The following is a 22,495-nucleotide window of genomic DNA, read 5'->3' as shown; positions in this document are numbered from 1 at the left end:
CAGAGGATAAAACATTTGGATAAAAATAACAATAGAAAAACGATGTGTGATATTGATAAAATTGTTCAACGATTTGACATACTTTTAAATAATTATTCATATGATCAAGGAGGAGGGTTTACAGTTGGGGTGCTGCAGATGTCCTAATGGCATCTTTGGTCTATGACTTCCATCCCTCACTGGAGCGGTTCGCAGAGTGTGAAGCTGTTGGGATGAGGATCAGGACCTCTAAATCTGAGGCCATGGTTCTCAGCAGGGAACGCCTTGGCATCCCCCACTCAGAGCTTTGGGGGTCCCTTGTTGGTACTGTTGCCCCCACGAAACCAATGCCAGACAAGTGGTTTAAGATGAGAGATGAGATGGCTTCATAAACAAGTAAAGTCATGACAACAACACTACACTTCCTTCGGTTCTCATAAATACACCCACCATGACACACAGTAGCTCAATCGCAGGCACGCCCAAGCTCGCCCGCCCACACAGAAACAATCCCCCAATTGGCATCTACATTGAAGCACTTAAGTTACCTGACAAAGAAATGCCATGGATTATGTTGTCCATTATGATTTGACTGACAAAATATAACAGTTCAGTCCTCCCCCCCCCCCCCCCCCCACCTGAAGTATGCAAAAGTACCGACGAGAGTGGGAGAGCAATCACAAGGGGATCGTCCCGTAACGCCCCCCGTAGCACTGCGGCCTTAGAGTGTCAGTTATATCATACATCGCTCTGAATTCAGATTATAATGAAAAGGACATGTTCCATTGAATCACCCGTCTTCTCTCTCAATTTGGTTGATAATGAAACATTCATGTTGAATCATATTCAACCTGAGGTGAGGGCACACAGGCTACAATAAACAAAGGCAAAAGAAATTCATATCAGGCCTGTGTGAATGTGGCGACAGGAAACAGCTGAACTGTGGAACAAAGAGGAGACAAAAACAATTCTTAACTTAAAGAAACTGGATAGATGAGGTTCATAACATTTTGATATTAATCATTATTTTTTTCTCCTATTTCCCAACTTTGGCTCTTCCTCCAGCTGAGTTAATGGCGGTTGTACACCTTTAACGATAGTATTTGCCAGCCTCCATTTAACAAAGCGAGGAAGCTGCAGCAGCAGCAGCGCCTTGCGTCCAATGACAGCAGCATAAATACTACAGCAGGTAGCAGCCAGCGAGCCGAGGTAAAACACTGATGTTCAGGTGTAATTTAGTGTTACCTTTGTTTCCTTTACATTAGCATAGTTAGCATTTGTCAAGAGGGCTAAGCCACAGCACTAAGTTAGATACAGATAACTTAGCCTTCTGTTTATTCAGTAATGACACTTACTACACCCGTCCAACTAGCTGAAATGCTAGTTAGCTGTAGCGCCCCCCCGGGTGCAGCGCGTCAGGAATTAGCAAACTTCTTGCTAGCTAGAAGTTGCTTTCACTACATTAGCCATTGCTACAGAATCCTGATGAGCCAATGCTCTTTGCCTCATGGGAAGTCAACGGTTAACCGTGGTCACATTCTTTTCCTAATTAAAGATGTCCCGAGAACTGCTGGTTGTACAGCGAGCCAGGAAGTCCTTCCAGACGGGGAAGACCAAGCCTCTGGAGTACAGAATCCACCAGCTGAAGAACCTGCTCCGCTTCATCTCGGAGAGACAGAGGGACATTGCAGAGGCGGTCAAACAGGACCTTGGCAAGGTGGGCTATTTCAAACGGGACGAGGTTTCAGTAGGCCCCTAACAATCTACTGTAATATTTGAATGTTGTCATGGCTGACTGCCTTTAGCAACATTCGTCCAACGGGCTACCTGTATTACTTTCAGGCGCTGGAACTGCAGCGCTTCTTTAAGATCAATAATAAACTGACCGGCCAGCGTTTCTGAGATTGGAGTGAGATATCGGGATGTCGTGATCTTCGCAATAAAACCTCTTTGACGTGACTTTACGTGTCGAGGTTTGGCCAATCAGCGTTAAGTAGACGTAGGCGAAACACTGCACTAATTGACGTTACCACTGACACTGGATTATTATGTACGTGTTTGGGCGCGTGGTCTTCTTCAGATTATTTTAGTATTTAAATCAGAAAAAAACTGTATTTGTAAAAGCTTGAGGCTTCATCACAGAGCATGGATGTGATGTGGCGGATGAAAATGGTTTGCCACAATGACAAGAAAGAAAATGAAACCGCACCCAGCCTATTTTTAGGCTATATTGTATTTTGGCTCACTTCATTCTCTTAAAAAAAAAAGAAACCTGGAGGGTTAAGTCAAGAAACGGATGGAATTTTAACAGAGATCCAAACTCAATGTGAGCCAAGCTACCTTGGCATGTGGGCTGACTAATGGGATCCTAATGGGAGCAAGATCCCATGAGAAAAGCTTGAATAGACGCACACAATGTGGTGCATATAGAGTTACTATTGATCTTTCAAGCAGAAATACATTGATCACAAACTTGAATTTGAATGAGTTGACATACAAACTGGGAATGAGCACTGAGTTTTGTCCCTCCTTCTGCTTTCAGAGTGAAAATGGGACCCAGCTGTTTGAGACACTGGGAGTGGAGGGAGAGATCAATCTGGCTATAGAGAAACTGTCAGAATGGGCAGCCCCACGGATAATAGAGAAGAACCTCCTCACCATCTCTGATGAGGTTTATGTGCAGCCAGAGCCTCTGGGAGTTGTGCTCATCATTGGAGCCTGGAACTACCCGTGGGCCATTACCCTCCAGCCGCTGGTTGGCGCTATTGCTGCTGGTAAGAAACCGTTCTACTTCTTTATAGCTCACCTAGACATCAGCAACACTCCAAATGCACCCATATGCATTTGCCGATTGAGTCACTGGGCTTATTTAGTATGCATAGTGTGTGTGTGTAGATACAGAGGCTATATGTGTAGACTATGGTAGGATTTTAAGACACTAATCTGGCTCACGTGAGAAGCATACATATTAATTCATCCAATGACAAATAATAGACCAGAATGCCATGCTGCCACATTGCGAGATTTTTGAGTACTTTGACATTTCCCAGTTATCACAATAAAAAAAAAAAACACACCTGTCAGGTTGAGCTCCACCAACTTCACACAAAACTCACAAACAACTAATCATGTCAGCAGAGAGGCTGAGACACTGGCGTGGACCAGAGGACAGAATGATAACACAAGCTTACAAGTGACCAACCAATACTCTGCAGTGATGATGATGATGATAATAATTAAATTAATCTGTACACACGCACTGTTAAAAAGCACAGCTAAAAGCAAAAGACAAATGTGCTAAAACAAATGGTGTTGTTGGCCTGATCACTTTAATGTGTCAATGAGTTATTATTCTCAAGGTAATACCATTTTCATTAAATATGAAACTATGCTAATTACCTTATTTTACATGATTAAGAAGGTTGTTCTTATTTACCACTATTTATATACCAGGAATTTTATCGGATTCATGTTTTACTGGGATAATGTGGGATACTCTTCCCTCTCCATATTTAGCCATGGCTGATGACGTCTCACAAATAACGCCATTTGAAAACAGGCGTTGCTTTTGTCATGTACACGGAACAGCGGTTTGTAACCGTAAGACTGGTTGCTTGGGCTGCCAGTTAGGTCTGCGCCTAACAAGATAGTCATTTTGTGAGTGAATCTTTACTCCATCTTTACTCAATTTTGGGGCAGTTCACACCAGGAAAGGAACAAAATCCTTGTTCAGAACAAAAAGAGTCTCCCATGGGGGTGTGTGTGACACATACGTAGCAGGGGTGTATTTGTAGGGCATTAACTTCATCACCTTTTTGTAGGGACAGCAGATCGCTGCAGTTTGTCACCACTCACGTTTCTGTCTTTCACCTTTTTAGGTAATGCAGCGGTAATAAAGCCATCTGAGGTCAGCTCTCAATCTGCCAAGGTCATGGAGGAACTGCTCCCCCTGTATCTGGACAATGTGAGCCTCCTAATAATGTAATAACTTATGTCTTTAGCTCCATCTGGTGTGAGTGATATGTAGTTCTAACAGGTGCCTATTTCCACCTAGGACCTGTACCCAGTGGTGACGGGTGGAGTGTCAGAGACCCAGGAGCTGCTGAAGCAAAGATTTGATCATATCTTCTACACTGGCGGCAGCGCCGTGGGTAAAATAGTTATGGCGGCTGCGTCTTGCCACCTCACCCCGGTGACCCTGGAGCTGGGAGGGAAGAGCCCCTGCTACATTGACAAGAATTGTGACATTCGTGTTGCATGTCGGTCAGTCTGAACCGTAAAATGTGTCCCACAAATACTGCCGTTACTTTAAACGCATTGCAGCGCAAAATGCACAACAGCTGGGGTGCTACGTAACCAAGTGTAACTTCAAGGTTTGGGGGCTCTTTCCTCATTTTGTCTCCCAATACAGACGCATCACATGGGGAAAGTTTGTTAACTGTGGCCAGACGTGCATTGCTCCAGACTTCATCCTGTGTGAGGCCTCCGTCCAGAGCCAAGTAGTAGAAGAGATCCAAAAGTGCATCAAGGTTTGTCTCAGATTCCGTTTGTAATATGTCCATAATAAGACAGGAATCTGGTGGATCATCCACCTATAAGCTCATTGACCGGGCTTCTCTTTTCCTGTGCCATTGCCCCCCGCAACATTACTAAAAGAATTCACCACTGGTTATAACACAAGCCAAAAGTCTCAGGTTAGAGCCATGGCTTGTTCATTTTTTCCCCATGAAAATGTGTGTGACTCTGTAAAATATGTGAAAGTAATTGATCTATTTTACACAATGCAGGAGTTTTACACAGATAATCCAGAAACGTTTGAGGACTATGGACGCATTATAAACCAGCGGCACTTTAAGAGACTCATGGCTCTGATGGAGGGGAGCACAGTTGCTGTTGGTGGAGACAGTGATGAATCCCAGTGCTACATAGGTACATTGTTTGAGCAATTGGTTGCTGAAAATTTGATCTGTATGTTTGGCAAGCACCCAAAGTTATGACAATTGATTTGGTGGTTAGTGACCTGTAGGCACTTATTATCCTACAGTATATTCTGCGGATGGTAGTCCTTAATGACTGATCATGGTATGTTTTAAATGTTCTTGAAAAGTTGCCATGATCGGGGCAGCTGTGGCTCAGAGGTGGAGGGACGTAGAATTTAACCAGTTTATTGTCGGTCTCTACCCAGATGTGTTATATAAGTATAATGGCAAAATGTTAGTCCTCTGTGCAGAAGTAAATGTCCTCTTCTAGGCATGTAGAAGCCATTTAATCAGATCATTTTTGGGCTTGTCTGTTTTGGTTGTTAAAGGTATTTTGGATATGTGATCATTTTAGATGTCAAACTTAATCAGCTAAAGTGATGGTTCTAGGCATAGCTAAAAATTGCCATCTATTTGCACAATGGTAAACTAATGACATTAGACGTGTCCTCATCGATATGTTAAATGTTGGTTACTAAGTAGTGTCCATAATGTCAAAAAGGTAAACATTTTGTTTCTGCCCATGGTACTCTGCACACTGGCAACCATGACTACACTATGTTGTTTTTCCACTGTGTATGAAGCAGTATCAATGCTCTGGGTGTGAGCCTCTTCTTCCTCTGCTCTTGCAGCCCCCACTGTGTTGAAGGATGTGACGGGGGATTCTAAAGTGATGAAGGAGGAGATCTTCGGACCGCTGCTGCCAATCATCACTGTTAGCGGCACAGACGAGGCCATCCAGTTTATTAACGCGAGAGAAAAGCCTCTGGTTATATACGTCTTCTCCCATGACAACAAGGTGACTACCACACACAGCCATTTTTCAACATTTGATGGCATGGTTTGTGTAGTATTTTGACATGCTCTGGTGTTGATAGGCTCGCACTCACAGTGCTCTTTGTATCTGATTATCAGCTGATCAAAAGGATGATCGCAGAAACGTCCAGTGGAGCTCTGCTGGCGAACGACTGTCTTGTACACTTCACTGTTAGCGCTCTGCCCTTTGGAGGAGTTGGTGAGTGGACAGTGGTTCATCCGCCCTGCAGCCTTTAGGGCTCCGTTATAGTGTGGGAGAACACGGCTGACCTCTTCTTCCGCTCCCCGTTCAGGTAACAGCGGGATGGGTTGTTACCATGGTCGGCACAGCTTCGACCAGCTCAGCCACCTGCGCAGCTGTCTGATCAAGCAGCTGAAGATGGAGGGAGTCAACAGCATGCGCTACCCGCCCCACACTGACAAAAAGCTGGGCTGGGCGCGCTTCTTCATGCTCAAGCAGGTCAACGTGTGCAGGCTGCGGCGCATGGCACTGCTGGCCACATTGGCTGGCTTGGCAGCATTTCTGCTCAAAGCAAAGGAAGTAAAACACCCCAATTCTGTCCCAAGAGGTGCAAAAGTTTTGGCTTTGGTATCTGCAATGTATTACTTTACACGCCTGTAGCTTCTAGGGGGGGTTCCTGTAGAAGACAATTTGGTAGTTTTTACATGTACCATTGCACTTTAACCCCAGTAAATATTTTGGTCATTTTTCTTACACGTTCAAATCCAATGCTTGGCACTAGACTCGGTGATGACTAAAATACTTTCTAGATTACGCTAGCAATTAATAAGAGTAATTTAATAGAACAATAAAATTAAACCGGGTCTCCATTTTTCTTGTAATTCTAAATTACTTTTTCATCAACGTTCCTATGACTATGAAATGTTGCTTTGTAGGAAACCGACATCTGTAAATAGAGCATCGCCATGATTTATTGTCAATGAACATGATTTTTCTAAGATTTTATAAAAACTTGCAGAGAAAGTATTTTCCACATTTATATGACTTGTCGGAATCCTCTACATTAAATCTTTGAAGTCTCATGTAATGTATTTACACACAACGCTATTGTACCGCACCACGGGTTAGTAATCGACCCACACGCCAGAGACTGAAGACGACTCTGTTAACGTTTCCCCAGAATAGCCGTTGGCTGCCCCTGTTGTTCCCAGTAAGACGCCTGTTGCCTTCAAGCACCGTATTAAAAGAAACACGACTAAACCACAAATGCATTTGTCAGTCTTTTAAAGTATTCTGGACCTCTCCATTTGTCCAACACTTGCTGCACACAATGACACTGTGATCATAAAAGGATGGACATGATCAGCAATAAGGCTCAGGTAGGCTGTGGCATTTAATGACTTAATAACTTGTGGCCTGAGCACGCTAGTTACCCATCAAACCTTACTGAACTGGAGGTGTATTGTAAATAAGTGTGTGTGTTTGGGATCATTGTCTAGCTGAAATGTCCACCCTTGTTTCCTCTTCATAATCCTGGTAGATGGCAGCAAATTTCTGTCAAGAATGTCTTTGTAAATTTGCCCATTCATCCTTCCTTCAATTATGTGAGGTTTACCAGTACCATTTGTTGAAAAGCAGCCCCACACCATGATGTTCCCACCTCCAAACCTCACTGTTGGTATGGTGTTTTTAGGGTGAAGTGCAGTGCCATTTCACCTCCAATTATAGTGTGTATTCTGGCATCCAAACAGTTCAATTTTGCTGGAACTTGATAACTGAAGTCTCTACGTACAATCTACATTACAACATGCACGGCTAAGCAAGCAGAGGCTTGGACTACAACAGAGGGAGAGCAGCTTCATGCTCTTCCCAGGAGCACATTATTCCTCTATTTAAATAGAAAATATGAAAGGTTGATAAATACATGTGCACATTACATTAAGTTAAGTTGCTGATTTTATATTTGGACAATTGAGAAATTACTGAGAACATCAACAACATTTTCAGTTCAAGGTCAACAATGCAGATCCTAATTACAAGATTTGTTTTCTTCCCGACAACATAGGAAGAACCCCACAATAAAACATACCGGATTTCATGGTCATCTCTTAGATCAGACCGGGCATAAATTGAACTTCAGCCCTCAAGTTCAAATGAAAGCTGAATGGAAATGTTGTATTGGTATTTATCTTAATAGGGTTGGATTTGATAGAAAGTTACCTCAAATAACAGCAGCAGAAGTCTGGGTGCCACTCCTGTCAGCTAAGACTAGGAAACTGAGACTATATGTAATTCGCACAGGCTCACCAAAATTGGACAACAGAAGACGGGAAAAACGTTGCCTGGTCTGATGAGTCTCAATTTCAGCTACGACATTCAGATGGTAGGGTCAGAGTTTGTTGTGCTGTGTGGTGGATGTGTGATGGTGTGGGGGACACTTTGGGCTCCTTAGTACCAATTGAGCATTGTTTAAATGCCGCAGCCTACCTGAGTCTTAGCGCTGATCATGTCCATCCTTTTATGATCACAGTGTACCATCTTCTGATGGCTACTTCCAGCTGGATAATGCACTATGTCCCAAAGCTCATATTATTTCAAACTGGTTCCTTGAACGTGTGCAGTGGTGGGGTCTCAATCCAATAGGGCACCTTTGGGATGTGGTGGAACTGGAGATTTGCATCACAAATGCGACAAATCTGCAGCAAGCGTGATGCTGTTGTGTCAATATGGAACAAAATCTGTGAGGAATGTTTCCAACACCTTGTTGAAAGTATGCCTCAAAGAATTAAAGTAGTTTTGAAGGCACAAATGGGGCCATCCTTTTACTATCAAGGTGTCCGTAATAAAGTGGCAGTTGGGTGTGTATACTGTATTATGTGCTTTTTTTTGAAGAGTCGTACAAAACGTCTGTGTACGCTGTTCAATCACGTTGCAGCACTCACAGCTCAGACGGCAAACATTTGAGGCTTGGATATTTAAGGAGTTGCACTTTTGAATAATTCTTATTCGTGGGAAGAATTTTTAGCCATACCTCCTCCTCAGCACAGGTGCGCCCCAGGGCTGTTTGCCCCGCCCCCTCCTGTGCTCCCTGCTCATGTATGACTATACTTCCAGATAGGACTGTATCCATTTTACACAGAAATGAAACGGACTCCGAGGAGAATAGAACTTGAAGAGCAAATGCTTACGGCTAGCTGATGGAAAAGAAGTATAAGAGAGTGAGTGAGAGAGTGAGAATGTGAACGAATGAGGGCCTAAAATATCTTGACTGAACATCCCCTGAACTGGATTTGTGTCAAAAAAGCAAACATCTTTTTGTCTACCGAGCAAGCTGACATGATTAAATGTTCATAAATGTTAATAACACAATTATTTAACAATTTCTTAACAACCCATTATGTTTTGCCTGTGGTAATAATATTTTATATATATTAACAATGCAAAATTACAGGAAATGTTGGAGAATAACGATAGCTGTCAACACACGTGGACATTTACACGAGGGAAGTTCGTGCACTGATTTCTGTCTACTACTGGCACTGAGGTACTGGAATGGTTGGTATTTATACTGGTGGATAATACAGGATTTATTCACTTTCAAAGACAGATTATTCTCACCTTAGATCTTGTTGCTCCAGAAACCATTATTAACTGGTAATAAATAAGTGATTAGATTGTATTTATCATAAAGCGCAACAAATCAAGGCACTGGTATAATTACAATACATCTATATAAAACACTTGTATAGTGTTACCAAGGGTAATACACGTCTATTAAGCAACTTATCAGAGCCTTTTGAACTTATTACTAATGCTTATTACATGGACTTATTATACAAAGCATCACTGAATATTGCTGTTAATTATACCAAGATGTGATTGATGTGGCTACTTCTTTCATTTGGTGGTTTTATTGAGAAAAGTCAGCATACGTTTCATATATTTACATTATGTAATGACCTGATTGTCATGTTTGAAGTTAAATAAGTGCATTGTGTATGTCTGAACAAACACACCTGACAATACGTATATTATATATACTATTCCATATCCCCAAACTAAGAGTGCTAGGACTCAAATATTTGGAACTGCTCAGTAGCAGTGAATTCAGTAACAATCAGCAACAATAATGATTGGATTTTCTGCAAACTTAGCAACATGGTTTCTCTGAGAACTAGAGTTCTTTGTCTGGCAGCTTGCATTGTGACTTGACCACGGGAATAACTTATTTTACAACAAAAAAGGTGCAAAGGAAAACACTAAGACATTTGTGTTTTTCGCTTGCATGTCGCTTCTCAATGGAAGGTGTGCACAGACATAAACCTCTAATATACACTCACCGGCCACTTTATTAGGTACAACTGTCTACCTGCTTGTTAACACTTCATTTCTAAGCAGCCAATCACATGGCGGCAACTCAGTGCATTTAGGCATGTAGACATTGTCAAGACAATCTCCTGCAGTTCAAACCGAGCATCAGTATGGGGAGGAAAGGTGATTTGAGTGACTTTGAACGTGGCATGATTGTTGGTGCCAGAAGGGCTGGTCTGAGTATTTCAGAAACTGCTAATCTACTGGGATTTTCACGCACAACCATCTCTAGGGTTTACAGAGAATGGTCCGAAAAAGAAAAAACATCCAGTGAGCGGCAGTTCTGTGGGCGGAAATGCCTTGTTGATGCCAGAGGTCAGAGGAGAATGGCCAGACTGGTTCGAGCTGATAGAAGGGCAACAGGGACTCAAATAACCACCCGTTACAACCAAGGTGGGCATAAGAGCATCTCTGAACGCACAGTACGTGGAACTTTGAGGCAGATGGGCTACAGCAGCAGAAGACCACACCGGGTGCCACTCCTTTCAGCTAAGAACAGGAAACTGAGGCTACAATTTGCACAAGCTCATCGAAATTGGACAATAGAAGATTGGAAAAACGTTGCCTGGTCTGATGAGTCTCGATTTCTGCTGCGACATTCGGATGGTAGGGTCAGAATTTGGCGTCTACAACATGAAAGCATGGATCCATCCTGCCTTGTATCAACGGTTCAGGCTGGTGGTGGTGGTGTCATGGTGTGGGGAATATTTTCTTGGCACTCTTTGGGCCCCTTGGTACCAATTGAGCATGGTTGCAACGCCACAGCCTACCTGAGTATTGTTGCTGACCATGTCCATCCCTTTATGACCACAATGTACCCAACTTCTGATGGCTACTTTCAGCAGGATAAAGCGCCATGTCATAAAGCTGGAATCATCTCAGACTGGTTTCTTGAACATGACAATGAGTTCGCTGTACTCAAATGGCCTCCACAATCACCAGATCTCAATCCAATAGAGCATCTTTGGGATGTGGTGGAACGGGAGATTCGCATCATGGATGTGCAGCCGACAAATCTGCGGCAACTGTGTGATGCCATCATGTCAATATGGACCAAACTCCCTGAGGAATGCTTCCAGCACCTTGTTGGATCTATGCCACGAAGAATTGAGGCAGTTCTGAAGGCAAAAGGGGGTCCAACCCGTTACTAGCATGGGGTACCTAATAAAGTGGCCGGTGAGTGTAAAGTCCATTTCACATACCAAGAACGGCTGTTACTGCAATGTCACCCATTTTTTTGACAATTTGTAGTCTATTCTTAGGGTGTGTGGGTGTTCAGTGTGTGAATGATGACATGCTACCTAAGGGCGCTGTACCCACGCAAGTCTGTTTGCCATCTACCGTGCCATTAAGGACTTGCCCTACTAACTAGATATAGTGGTCCTAAATCTTTGTTAATAATTTACTTACTTTATTGTCCCATTGTTTCACCTTGGACTAAAATATGAGCTTGTATTAATCAGGGCCGAGACTGGCTGATGGAGTCATATTCACCCAAACAGAAAAAACGTATCATGCAACAGTTACATTTTACACTATTTTGAGAGATTTTAGACACATGGATATTTGCATCATCACCTTGTAGAAGCTTGAGAAAATACCAAATCTTTTAATATAACCAGATATTTGTATCCCCCACACTTAATGACAGGAAATATTTGTATGATTTTCTACAGTTGTACTATGTAAAATAATATGTAAAAATAAAGTGGGATGTGAGTTTCATTTGTAACAGTGGGGCATTTGTGTGATGACCTTTTAAATAAAGACAAAATACAGTTTCCCAAGATAACCAGAAAGGGCTCCTCCCTCCATCCCCACATACCCGTACGGTCCTACAACAATGGCTTTGTCTCTGACAGACAATGTGTGGTGTTGTCCAAGAAACGTAACCGCATAATGGCCCCCCATCGAGCCTCCCTTTAATTACCCAGCATGCACCACTGGCCTCTGCTAAATGGCCCCTTTTGTTTTAGTCCTCCCCACCACCTTAGTTGGCATCCACACTTGTTGTGCTTGTGTGGACAGTTCAATGGCATCCAGTTTCATCTGCTATCCCTGCTTCAGACTGTTTGGATCTGTCTCTTCACACTTATGGATTTCATGTTTCTTGCAGAGATTCCTTCAGTGAAGCTGGGGTGCGCAAAGTAGGGGTCTGACTTGCAAGCTGTTGGTTATCCTGGGACCGCCACCCGGCTCCTGGCCAAAAGAGTATAAACACCCCACTCCTGTGATTTACTGGTCCATATCATTGCCATAAAGGCAGACTGTTGTCTCTTACATATATGTTTCTAAGTAGTCTATGTTACATATTAAAATGCTGCCACACTTTAATATTGCTTCACAGCATGTTTGTGGCAATATAATCTGCAATTTTAATATTTCATTAAGTGATTGGAGAGTTTTCTATTTCTAGTTCTAGTTTCTATAAACCTTCCGTCATTGGTAATAAAACTGTGTATAATGAGTGCTTTTAGTATATAAGTATAAATGTATTAAAAAGCATTGTCCAACTGTTGTTTATTCACTTCACAGTAATATCTTAAGAGGGGCATAATATTAACACCCCCCCAAGGTTATTGTAATTCCTGACTGTTCTTATTACCTTGACCCGCGAGATGACTGGTAAAAAATTAGCTAAACTAAAGGTTGTAAAAGGGGGCTGGATGTGATCTTATCATTGAGGTCTCAATGCTTCAGCAGCTCTGAATGAAGCTCCTGGTCACAGAGCGCAAGCTTCCCAGTAAACTGACCCCAGAGCAGCTGATCGCAGTGCACAGTGAGCGCGTAGTCAGCGGTGAGCCCGCAGCGTGTCGGCATCTGGACCAGCGCAGTGGACCGATGTTTTATTGAGAATCCACTGAATGTTGGTTTGACCCGAGGCTGCTGGTGAGTCTTCTTTTTCTTCTTTCTCGCGTCTTAAGAGCCCAACCAGCGTAGATCCTATCAAACCATGTGTATATTTGTCATAGGTTACGCACGATGCTGAAAATATGTGTCTATTAACACATTCAGAAGGTCTGGAATATCCTGGCTACAAATAGCAGATGCCGATTCTAATGTCGTCATCATTTAGCAATAAAAAACTTTCCCTTTCCCTTGACGGCTATTGTTACTTGAGTAATGACAGCACAGGGAGAGAGAGAGAGAGAGAGAGAGACACTCGATTTGTAGATGAGAGCAAATTACAATACAAGATAAGGTCGAGCCAACCAATAAAACTTCCCCATTATAGCTTGAAAAATACTGCAAAAGTGTCATTGGCGAGAATGTGAGCTTTTTGTAAAGACAACAAAATACTTATAAAGTATAAGTATAAAAGGTGTTAAAGAGGTCAGCAGAGGTATTTTAATTTTAAATAGAAGAGGAAACTGAAACTTGAACAAAGGGAACACCGTTATATTCAAATAGCTGTTCTCTATTTGTTGTATACTTTGCTGAGCGGACATTACAGTTGTCTCCCATCTTCTTTCACCTGTTTCACACGTTACAACTGCTGACTACTTGTTTTGAGGCAGACATATTTAGAACAATCGTTTACTTTAGCTGGTTTACTGCCATAAAGGTTGGTTTGTTATACACACCATGCAATTTGTGTTGCCTTTTCACATCACTCTAGGAGATTCAATAAGACCCGTAGGAGCTTAATATATTGTTATTCTGTATCTATGATTACAGAAATTACCTATTTTTTTGGACATCCTCAAAGTTTGCTTTCTTTTTCTCAACCAAAATCTGATGGGATTTTTCTGTGTGGACTATTGAAGAAAATAATCTCTGTGCCATGCTAACACTAAAGTTACTTAAACATTTTCTTCAGCGAGATAATCACTTTTCAATATTCCCGGGAGGGATGTTTGCTGACATATACCATTTGAGGCGTCTAACCAATACACCCATTTGAGTTTCTGGTATGGAAAATGCCAAATCATTTATGGGTTTTAGGACTTTTTCCTGCCGCACCTTTTAGTTTAATAGATCTGTATTGTGAGGAAGGAAAGTCTTTGACCCAAAGGTCTTTGGCTAGCCCTGCTGGACCGTGCAGTAAATATAAGTTATACCAGGACATTTTGATAGCTCAGTAGTAGTATATTCCAAACGGACAAGGCAGTTGTCTCACTCTGTGTCTGCAGTTTCAGAGGCTCTTTGTTGTCCTCAAGCTATCGATGGAGAGGCAGGCGGTGCAGCGGGCCAAGGAGGCCTTCCTGAGCGGCAGGACTCGGCCTTTAGAGTTCAGACTGCAACAGCTTCATGGCCTGCAGAGGCTGATCACCGAGAATGAGGTTGAGATCTCCACAGCTCTCAAACAGGACATCAACAGGGTGAGTCGAGACACAGTACAGTGCTGCATGGGACTTTTGATGGAACAATAATAACAATGTGATGAGCATGCTGGATCTCTTTCAGAGCCAGTACGACACACCACTCTTGGAGCTGATTGGCATCGAGAACGAGATCAAACTGGCTTCGGAGAAACTGGCCGAGTGGGCGGCTCCACGGCCTGTAGAGAGGAACCTTCTCACCATTTCAGATGAGGTCTACATCCAGCCACAGCCTCTGGGAGTGGTGCTCATCATCGGGGCCTGGAACTACCCATGGGCCCTCACACTGCTGCCGCTGGTTGGAGCCATTGCTGCTGGTAAGAAACCATTCTGTCTACGGCGCCCTGATACTTCATTATAGCTCACCTAGACATTACCATGTGCACCAGAATGGCCTGCGGACGGAATTCTCCTAAAATCTTATTTTGGTGAAAGTCATTTAAAGAAAAGAGAAGCAAAGCCAACTGCCATCTGTTTTATCCCTTTCTTCTGCATCATAACAACATGGAGAAAAAAAGGCCAATGTATTATTTCAATTTGGGAAAATACACATGTTTATCATTATATTGAGCTAATTAAGTTGGATGAAATGATTATGGCAAACTAGCCATTTTCCTTCTTTTGGGGCCTATCGTGTATTACATATAGCATTATTTATATTTGCAGTTTCATCTCATCTCATGGAATATAATATTCATAACAAATGCGTTATCACCTCAGTGTAAGATCGGTTTCATTTTCATTAGAGAATGTACTTCATATCACATAGTCATTTTGGACCATTATGTTGCTACAGCAGGTTGACAAACCACACACGGGCTCCAGAGAGAGAATTCTGGGTTGTTACATTACCTGAAGGCCACCATAGGTCTCTGAGCGAAAGGTGTTCAATTGGTTTCCATCTTTCACCTCATCACTCGATGTCACTACATCCTACCCACTGCCCCTTAATGCCCAATAGAGATGACAGATCATACTTATTTTTAAATACTTTTGATAATATAAGTTAATGTCTTGAAATATATAAACATGTAATTTGCAGTACAAGTTTGAAAAGAATTGAGTGAGAAACTTCAGTTTGTGAGCATTGTTGGTGTGTGTTGTCACTCAGTGACCTCATTCCATCCACGGAGACCTGTGTTCTCTCTCTCTAGGCAACGCAGCTGTGGTGAAGCCGTCAGAGCTCAGTGAATGCTCGTCTCTCCTCCTTCGGGCTCTGCTGCCTCGCTATCTGGACAAGGTCTGAACACCAGCTGCTATTGTTGATGGAATAATGATTACCACTGCTGTGACGTCAAGCCCTGTACTAACATAGTGTGTCCCTCCATCAGTAAGAACTCACTCTCCCTCAGAGCTAACATAGTCCTAGATGTGTCTGAAGGGTTTCCAAAAGGGCTTTACATGTTACCCCACTTTAGTTATCCCATTTAGGTGACACGGCTGCATTCTCAAAATGTAAAAATATGAAAAAGAGACCATAGGCGTTTATTTTTCTAGGATCTGTATCCGGTTATAACTGGTGGAGTGTCAGAGACACAGGAGCTGCTCAGGCTCAGATTCGACCACGTCTTCTACACCGGCAGCAGCGCTGTGGGGAAACTGGTGATGGAGGCTGCGGCTCGCCACCTGACCCCAGTGACCCTGGAGCTGGGAGGGAAGAGCCCCTGCTACATTGACAAGGACTGTGACATCAGGGTCGCCTGCCGGTAACACGCCACTCGTCAGGGCAGCCACTCTCAGGAGTTTTCACACACAGACCAAAATCGCGTTTTGGCTAATATAGCAATGTGTACACGATGACCTGCAGAGTTAAGCACTTTGACCAAAGAGGCGGATGCTGAACAGTGTGTTAGGCGCCCCCACTACCTCTGAACACAGTGCATCGATGTCTTGCATTAAGCACATCATAACTGGACAAGTGGGTGTATGTGTGTATGGTTGTGGTTGCAATTGTTCTCAAAACTAACTAAGAGTATTTGATTTATGGAATGTCAGAATGTAAGATTTTACAAGAAAATTTTTTAATGAATTGTGGATTCCCTACCTTACAGGCATGTATCTCTTTCCATTCAAACCGCTATGCTATTACAAAAGGACTTGAATCCTAAAGTAAATCATTTGTGGGTTTTATTTACTACATCTAATATTAGTAAAAAATGATTGAGTACATCCCTTATTTTCTGCAATACACAAGCCTAATCCAATATAATTAGAATTTGTGATTTTCATTATAACCGCAATGAAATTAATGAATTGGGACTTAAATATTGAGACACTCTGGCACACACTACTGAGACAACGTCACGAGAGGTAGCCAGGGGGGAGGCAGGGCAACCTAACTAAAAAAACAGGCGAAATTGGAATCAATCCAGCGGGTCCAAGTTTCCACCTCTTTCCCAAGCTTTTCCTTGTTCCTGGATCCTCTGCGTAGGGCCTGTTCCCACTCTGCTCTCTCCCTTCACTTCCAGCCAGGTGTTGTATACTCCCTGTTTCATTAGTATGTGTGAGAGTGTCTCAATAGTGTATGCAAGAGTGAATCAAATGTTAAGTGGTAAACTGCCCCTCTTAGATACCAATGGCAGGTAGAAAATGAACTGTAAACTTGACATAGTGGTTTAGAAGAGGTTTGGAAGCAATGCAATTTTTTACATTTTTGGTAAGCTTTGGATGAGTTAACATAGCAGTTTGCTTGTAAAGGTTACTACAGGCATTGCTAATTAACTAAAAGCTAAATGAAAAGAAGCATTATTGGCCATGTGTTCCTCCATACCCATTTGTGTGCAGGCGTATAACATGGGGAAAGTTTGTGAACTGCGGTCAGACGTGCATCGCTCCAGACTTCATCCTGTGTGAACCCTGCATCCAGGGCCGAGTGGTGGAATGCCTCCGACAAACTCTACTGGTATCGTCCTCTAAACTTTTCACGCCGACTCCTGAATCGAAATGAAACTGCACTGCAATTTTTTAGAAAACCCTTCTGATTTGTCACAGGAATTTTATGGCGCTGATCCCAAAAGCTCGCCAGACTATGGCCGGATCGTCAACCAGCGGCATTTCCTCAGAGTCATGGGTCTGATGGAGGGTTACACCCCTGTGGTGGGAGGGCAGAGTGATGCTTCACAGCGCTACATTGGTAGGAAGATACAGTGATGTAATAAATACAGCAGGTGAAATAAGTATTTAACACGTCACCATTTTTCTCAGTAAAAATATTTCCAAAGGAGCTATTGACATGACATTTTCACCAGATGTTGGTAACAACCCTGGTAATATATACATATAGACATATAAGACACCAAAACAAAGAAGTTCAGAAATAAAGTTATCTGTAATAATGTGAAATGACACAACTATTGAACACATGAAGAAAGGGAGGTGCAAAAAGGTATGGAAAGCCAAGACAACAGCTGAAAACTATAAGTAATTAAAAAGAAATCCAGATCCTTGTCAGTGCAAATTAATATCAGCTGGTTCAGTCCCAACTGATGGCCTACAAAAAGGTGTCATTTCCAAGGTGTCACACAAGACACATCCCCTGGTGGGTAAAAGCAAAGAGCCGCCTCAAGACCTTCACAACCTAATTGTTGCAAAAAACAATGATGGCATTGGTTATAGGTGCATTTCTAAGCTTCTGAATGTTCGCAAGATTTCTGACAGAGGAGTGAAAAGAATGATCAGAAGAGTTGTCAAATGGCCAAGGACCACTTGTGGAGAGCTTCAAAAAGACTTGCAATTAGCAGGTACTTTGTCTCAAAGAAAACCGTAAGTAATGCACTCCACCGCCATGGCCTGTATGCACACTCACCACGCAAGACTCCATTGTTGGAAAAAAAAAGCATGTTGAAGCTTGTTTAAAGTTTGCTGCACAACATTTAGAAAAGCCAGTGAAATACTGGGAGAATGTAGTGTGGTCAGATGAGAGCAAAATTGAAATGTTTGGATGCCATAATACACATGATGTTTGGGAGAGAAATGGCACTGCACATCACCCTAAAAACACCATACCAACAGTGAGGTTTGGAGGTGGGAACATCATGGTGTGGGGCTGCTTTTCAACAAATGGTACTGGCAAACCTCACATAATTGAAAGTAGGATGAATGGGCAAATTTACAGAGACATTCTTGACAGAAATCTGCTGCCATCAACCAGGATGATGATGAAACAAGGGTGGACATTTCAGCAAGACAATGATCCCAAACACCCAGCAAAGGAAACTCAACTGTTTTCAAAGAAAGAAAATAAAGCTGCTAGAATGGCCCAGCCAATCACCTGACTTAAATCCCATTGAAAATCTATGGAAAGAACTGAAACATAAAAGAACATAAAAGAGGTTCATGTAACTTTCAAGATTTGAATACTGTTTGTGTGGAAGAATGAGCCAAAATCACACCAGAGCATTTCTCCATACAGGAGGCGTCTTGAAGCTGTCATTACCAACAAAGGCTTTTGTACAAAGTATTGAATAAATATCAGCAAGCGTGTTCAATACTTTTTACCTTGTGTCATTTCACATTATTACACATAACTTTATTTCTGAAGGTCTTTGTTTTGGTTTGTATGTATGTATGTATGTATGTATTACTTGGGTTGTTACTAACATCTGGTGAAAATTTCCCTTCAATAGCTCCTTTGGAAATATATTTGCTGAGAAAAATGGTGACTTGTTCAAAACTTATTTCACCTGCTGTAAGTCTCACTGCTGGAAAAAATACTTAATAAACATTTTTCATGCACATGCAGCCCCAACAGTGCTAAAGGACGTGCCCCCCCACTCCAGGCTGATGCAGGAGGAGATTTTTGGCCCCTTGCTTCCTATAGTGGCTGTGAGTGACATGGATGACGCCATCCGCTTCATCAACGAGCGAGAGAAACCTCTGGCACTCTACATCTTCTGCTCTGATAAGAAGGTGAGAAGAAACCGTAGGAGTGAGGATTTTTAAAGTAGATTTAAATGTTGAATGTTCTTTATGTTTATCTTGTCTTCTCCTGCTGTCTCTGGAAGGCAACAAAACGGATGATTGAGGAGACCACGAGCGGAGGAGTGACTGTCAATGACGTTATGATGCACTACACACTCAGCTCACTCCCATTTGGTGGTGTCGGTAAGACTCCTTTAAAGAGCATGGTTGACACTGTTTAGGTGTAGAGGGCAGTGCATGGCAGGATTTACTTGTTAGAAACCCATAGGCTGTAAACGTAGATGGATGAGCATCCTACTTCCTACAAATTTCATGCAGGGTTTTGTACAGTAAATAGTAAAGTTGTAGGCCGTCCAACCAAATCTACAAGCTAAACGTTTAAAGTGCACTCAGTAGATTGCAGAGCTGCATCTCATCTCCACCTAGCTCATGGTTGACGTTCGATTCCCTCATTGCAATGAGGTTCGGGCGTCCATCAAGAGCGTTACTACTACTTACTTCCCCTATAGTATCCGGGCGATGGTGGCGCATAGAATAGTGTGATGCGTTGGGAGCCGCAAGGTTGATGGTCCAAATCCCGGCTGCCCCATGTGCCATGTCGACGTATCCCTGAGCAAGACACCTAACCCCTAATTGCTCCCCAGGCAAAATGTAATACATGGGTTATAATGCAATGTAAGTTGCTTTGGACCAAAGAGACGGCTAAAAACATGTAATGTATCCAAGACATCAGTAAAAAGCTCTATTAGGTTGAGGTGAACTTGAGTGTTGGTGTACAGTCATTTGAGACATTGACCCAGGGCCAGGTTACAAGTCTAAGGGCACATCTGGTTATTAAGGAAAAAGCACTTGTCAGTACCATAGCATTGATAAGATCTGTTGGACAGAGGCAACCACACACCTGATTTGGACTCTAAATGAATGGCTCGCAGTTACTCCATTGAGTAAAATGTATGTTTCATTTTTTAAATTTAGAAGTCATAACTTCAAACTCATCTGTGACCCACTCCAGGTCAGAGTGGTATGGGCCACTACCATGGTAAACACACCTTTGATCAGCTAAGCCACCAGAGAGCATGCCTGGTTCGCTCTCTGCGGATGGAGAATGTCAACTTGGCCCGCTACCCTCCTCAGGACCGCCGGAGGGCACGTAGGGTGCAAATGGCTCTCCGGTCACCCATGATCGACATGTCCAAAAGGACGTTTGTGTGGGCGGTCACTGCCACCATCATCGGTTTGGGCCTGTTCGTCACCCTTCTCGTCGTCCTGCTCATCGCGTCAGGCCTTAACTGTACCTGCTGGTACTGGAGAGGCTTTTATAACTAGAGGAACTGTAACTTTCCTTTGTAAAATCTATCCAAAGAAGAAGTGTCTGTTGCAACACTTAATATGTAAACACCACATTTGAATCCTGTTTTGTATTAAGATTTTGTTTGTCATTGCTTGTGGTCAGAAATAAAAATTAACTAAAATATGAAATAATAATTATAAAATGTAAACCCATCCACCCACGGTGCAACAACCAAAAAAATGTGTAAATAGACGTTTTTGCACTGTTCCCAGCTTCAATCTTAATATTTGAAATAAATTTACATTTATAAATTCTCATTTATTTACATACACATTTACAGAGTAAAATGATAGGCAATTATTTTAGAAGGGTTTATTATTAATTAATTCAGGACAAAGAAGGAAGAATCTTATTTAATTTTTTCGGGGGTTGGTGGTTAGGTGGGTCTTGCAATGTCCTTTTATCCATTTATATATTTATTTATATATAGGTACATATAAAACAAATAAGAAATATGCTCTAGGTAAGTTATGTAGGCCCCATCACAACCCAACCTGAAAGGAACTTAAAATCAAAATGCATTATCCCAACATACTCTTACAATGCATTTCAATATTTTGATAATTTATTTTTATGCATTACCACTATGAGAAGTGTTCTATAGAGAACTATTATGAAACATGAGCTTCATAATTTGCTCATCAAAAAAATAAACAAGAGATATTTATATTTAGTAAATCCAAATCAATTTCCCAGGGAAAATGAATTTGTTTACTTATAACATCAAGAGTCATTTAAACTAAACATTTGTGTAGAATGTATTTATGACTGAATATTTGAGTGAAACTAATTTACATTTACTGAATATGTGAAATTGGTTTATATTTACTAAATTTTCTTTACTGAATAAAATATATATCAACTCACATTTTAGCAAATATTTAGTTACTTCAACACATTCGCCTGGCTATTATTACATTTCTTTAATTTAATTCCAAGGTTGAGTTGGTATAACAGGTCTTCTGTCTAAAATCCATTAAATAATGACATTACATTATATGTCATTTAGCTGGCGCTTTTATCCAAAGCGACTTACAATATGTCTAATTCACTTAATACATATTGGTCTAACAGTAAACATAACTTAAACCAACAGATCATCATACATAAAAAGTACAGCAGGTTAACATTTGTTTGTGCAAAATTGGATAAATATATAGAGGAACGGCTGCCTTAAATGAGCTGCCCTAAAAAGGCGGCACTAAAACTAAAAAGCAGCACTATAATCATAAAGCAACACTAAAACGGCCAAGCTGCTTGTTCCTCCCTCACTGAGAGCAAAACACTCGGCAAGATCATGACTCTTTGCTGTCCTTGCTCCCAAATGGTGGAATGAGCTCTCTGATCACATTAGGACACCAGACAACCTTTACATCTTCTGCTGCAAACTAAAGACACACCTCTTCAGAATGTATCGCGACTAAAAACCCTACTTGTACTTGGCTCTTGTCTATAGTAAGTTGTAAAACAGCTTATTTGATGAAATTGCACTTTCTTGTTTCTTGTCCTTCTGAGTTTGTATCTCTATGGTTGAAATGCACTTTTCGCTCTGGATAAAAGCTTCAGATAAATGACATGTAATGTAAACTGAACTCCAGACAAACAAGAGACACAACCTAAAGTTCTCTAGGAATATTCAAAATATAAATAACACGCATTGAACAGATAGTAACCACATATGAGAGTTTTAACAGTAACAATTCCATTTTTTTCTCCAAAGGTCCATTATCTTGCATTATCTTGCCCGCATGTCCTTAGAACATGGGTGACCGGGGTAAGTATTAATAGGATCAGA

General features: G+C 41.9%; 2 protein-coding genes across 3 annotated transcripts; both read left to right on the top strand.

Moving 5' to 3' along the window:
- Positions 1–1,032: 1,032 nt before the first annotated feature.
- Positions 1,033–7,019, top strand: LOC119218555 (aldehyde dehydrogenase family 3 member A2-like). The gene is made up of 10 exons (XM_037473084.2): positions 1,033–1,188; positions 1,535–1,696; positions 2,522–2,753; positions 3,858–3,943; positions 4,034–4,242; positions 4,391–4,508; positions 4,767–4,908; positions 5,591–5,757; positions 5,874–5,973; positions 6,068–7,019. The coding sequence occupies exons 2-10, from the start codon at positions 1,535–1,537 to the stop codon at positions 6,394–6,396; spliced, it is 1,545 nt and encodes a 514-aa protein (XP_037328981.2). The 5' UTR covers positions 1,033–1,188; the 3' UTR covers positions 6,397–7,019.
- Positions 7,020–12,741: 5,722 nt separating this feature from the next.
- On the top strand, positions 12,742–21,566 carry LOC119221571 (aldehyde dehydrogenase, dimeric NADP-preferring-like). Of its 2 annotated transcripts, none has more exons than XM_037477636.2 (10): positions 12,742–12,996; positions 14,268–14,429; positions 14,515–14,746; positions 15,584–15,669; positions 15,927–16,135; positions 17,214–17,331; positions 17,421–17,562; positions 19,171–19,337; positions 19,433–19,532; positions 20,362–21,566. In XM_037477636.2, exons 2-10 carry the CDS (start codon positions 14,274–14,276, stop codon positions 20,673–20,675), a joined length of 1,524 nt encoding a protein of 507 aa, XP_037333533.1. In that variant the 5' UTR covers positions 12,742–12,996; positions 14,268–14,273; the 3' UTR covers positions 20,676–21,566. The 2 variants fall into 2 exon arrangements, with proteins under 2 accessions (XP_037333533.1, XP_037333532.1); XM_037477635.2 differs by having other exon boundaries at positions 12,743–12,996; positions 14,241–14,429.
- Positions 21,567–22,495: the final 929 nt, after the last annotated feature.

This window comes from Pungitius pungitius, chromosome 3 (genome assembly GCF_949316345.1).
Source record: "Pungitius pungitius chromosome 3, fPunPun2.1, whole genome shotgun sequence".
Classification (NCBI taxonomy): Eukaryota; Metazoa; Chordata; class Actinopteri; order Perciformes; family Gasterosteidae; genus Pungitius; species Pungitius pungitius.
This window is presented reverse-complemented; position numbering and strand designations above follow the sequence as displayed.

Bases quoted from the DNA above. Each gene is read 5' to 3' on its own strand.
- LOC119218555 (XM_037473084.2), top strand. From the start codon at position 1,535: ATGTCCCGAGAACTGCTGGTTGTACAGCGAGCCAGGAAGTCCTTCCAG. The intron at 3,944-4,033 runs GTGAGCCTCCTA...ATTTCCACCTAG, and splicing joins TCCCCCTGTATCTGGACAAT to GACCTGTACCCAGTGGTGAC. The intron at 4,509-4,766 runs GTTTGTCTCAGA...TACACAATGCAG, and splicing joins AGATCCAAAAGTGCATCAAG to GAGTTTTACACAGATAATCC.
- LOC119221571 (XM_037477636.2), top strand. From the start codon at position 14,274: ATGGAGAGGCAGGCGGTGCAGCGGGCCAAGGAGGCCTTCCTGAGCGGC. The intron at 14,430-14,514 runs GTGAGTCGAGAC...GATCTCTTTCAG, and splicing joins TCAAACAGGACATCAACAGG to AGCCAGTACGACACACCACT. The intron at 15,670-15,926 runs GTCTGAACACCA...TTATTTTTCTAG, and splicing joins TGCCTCGCTATCTGGACAAG to GATCTGTATCCGGTTATAAC.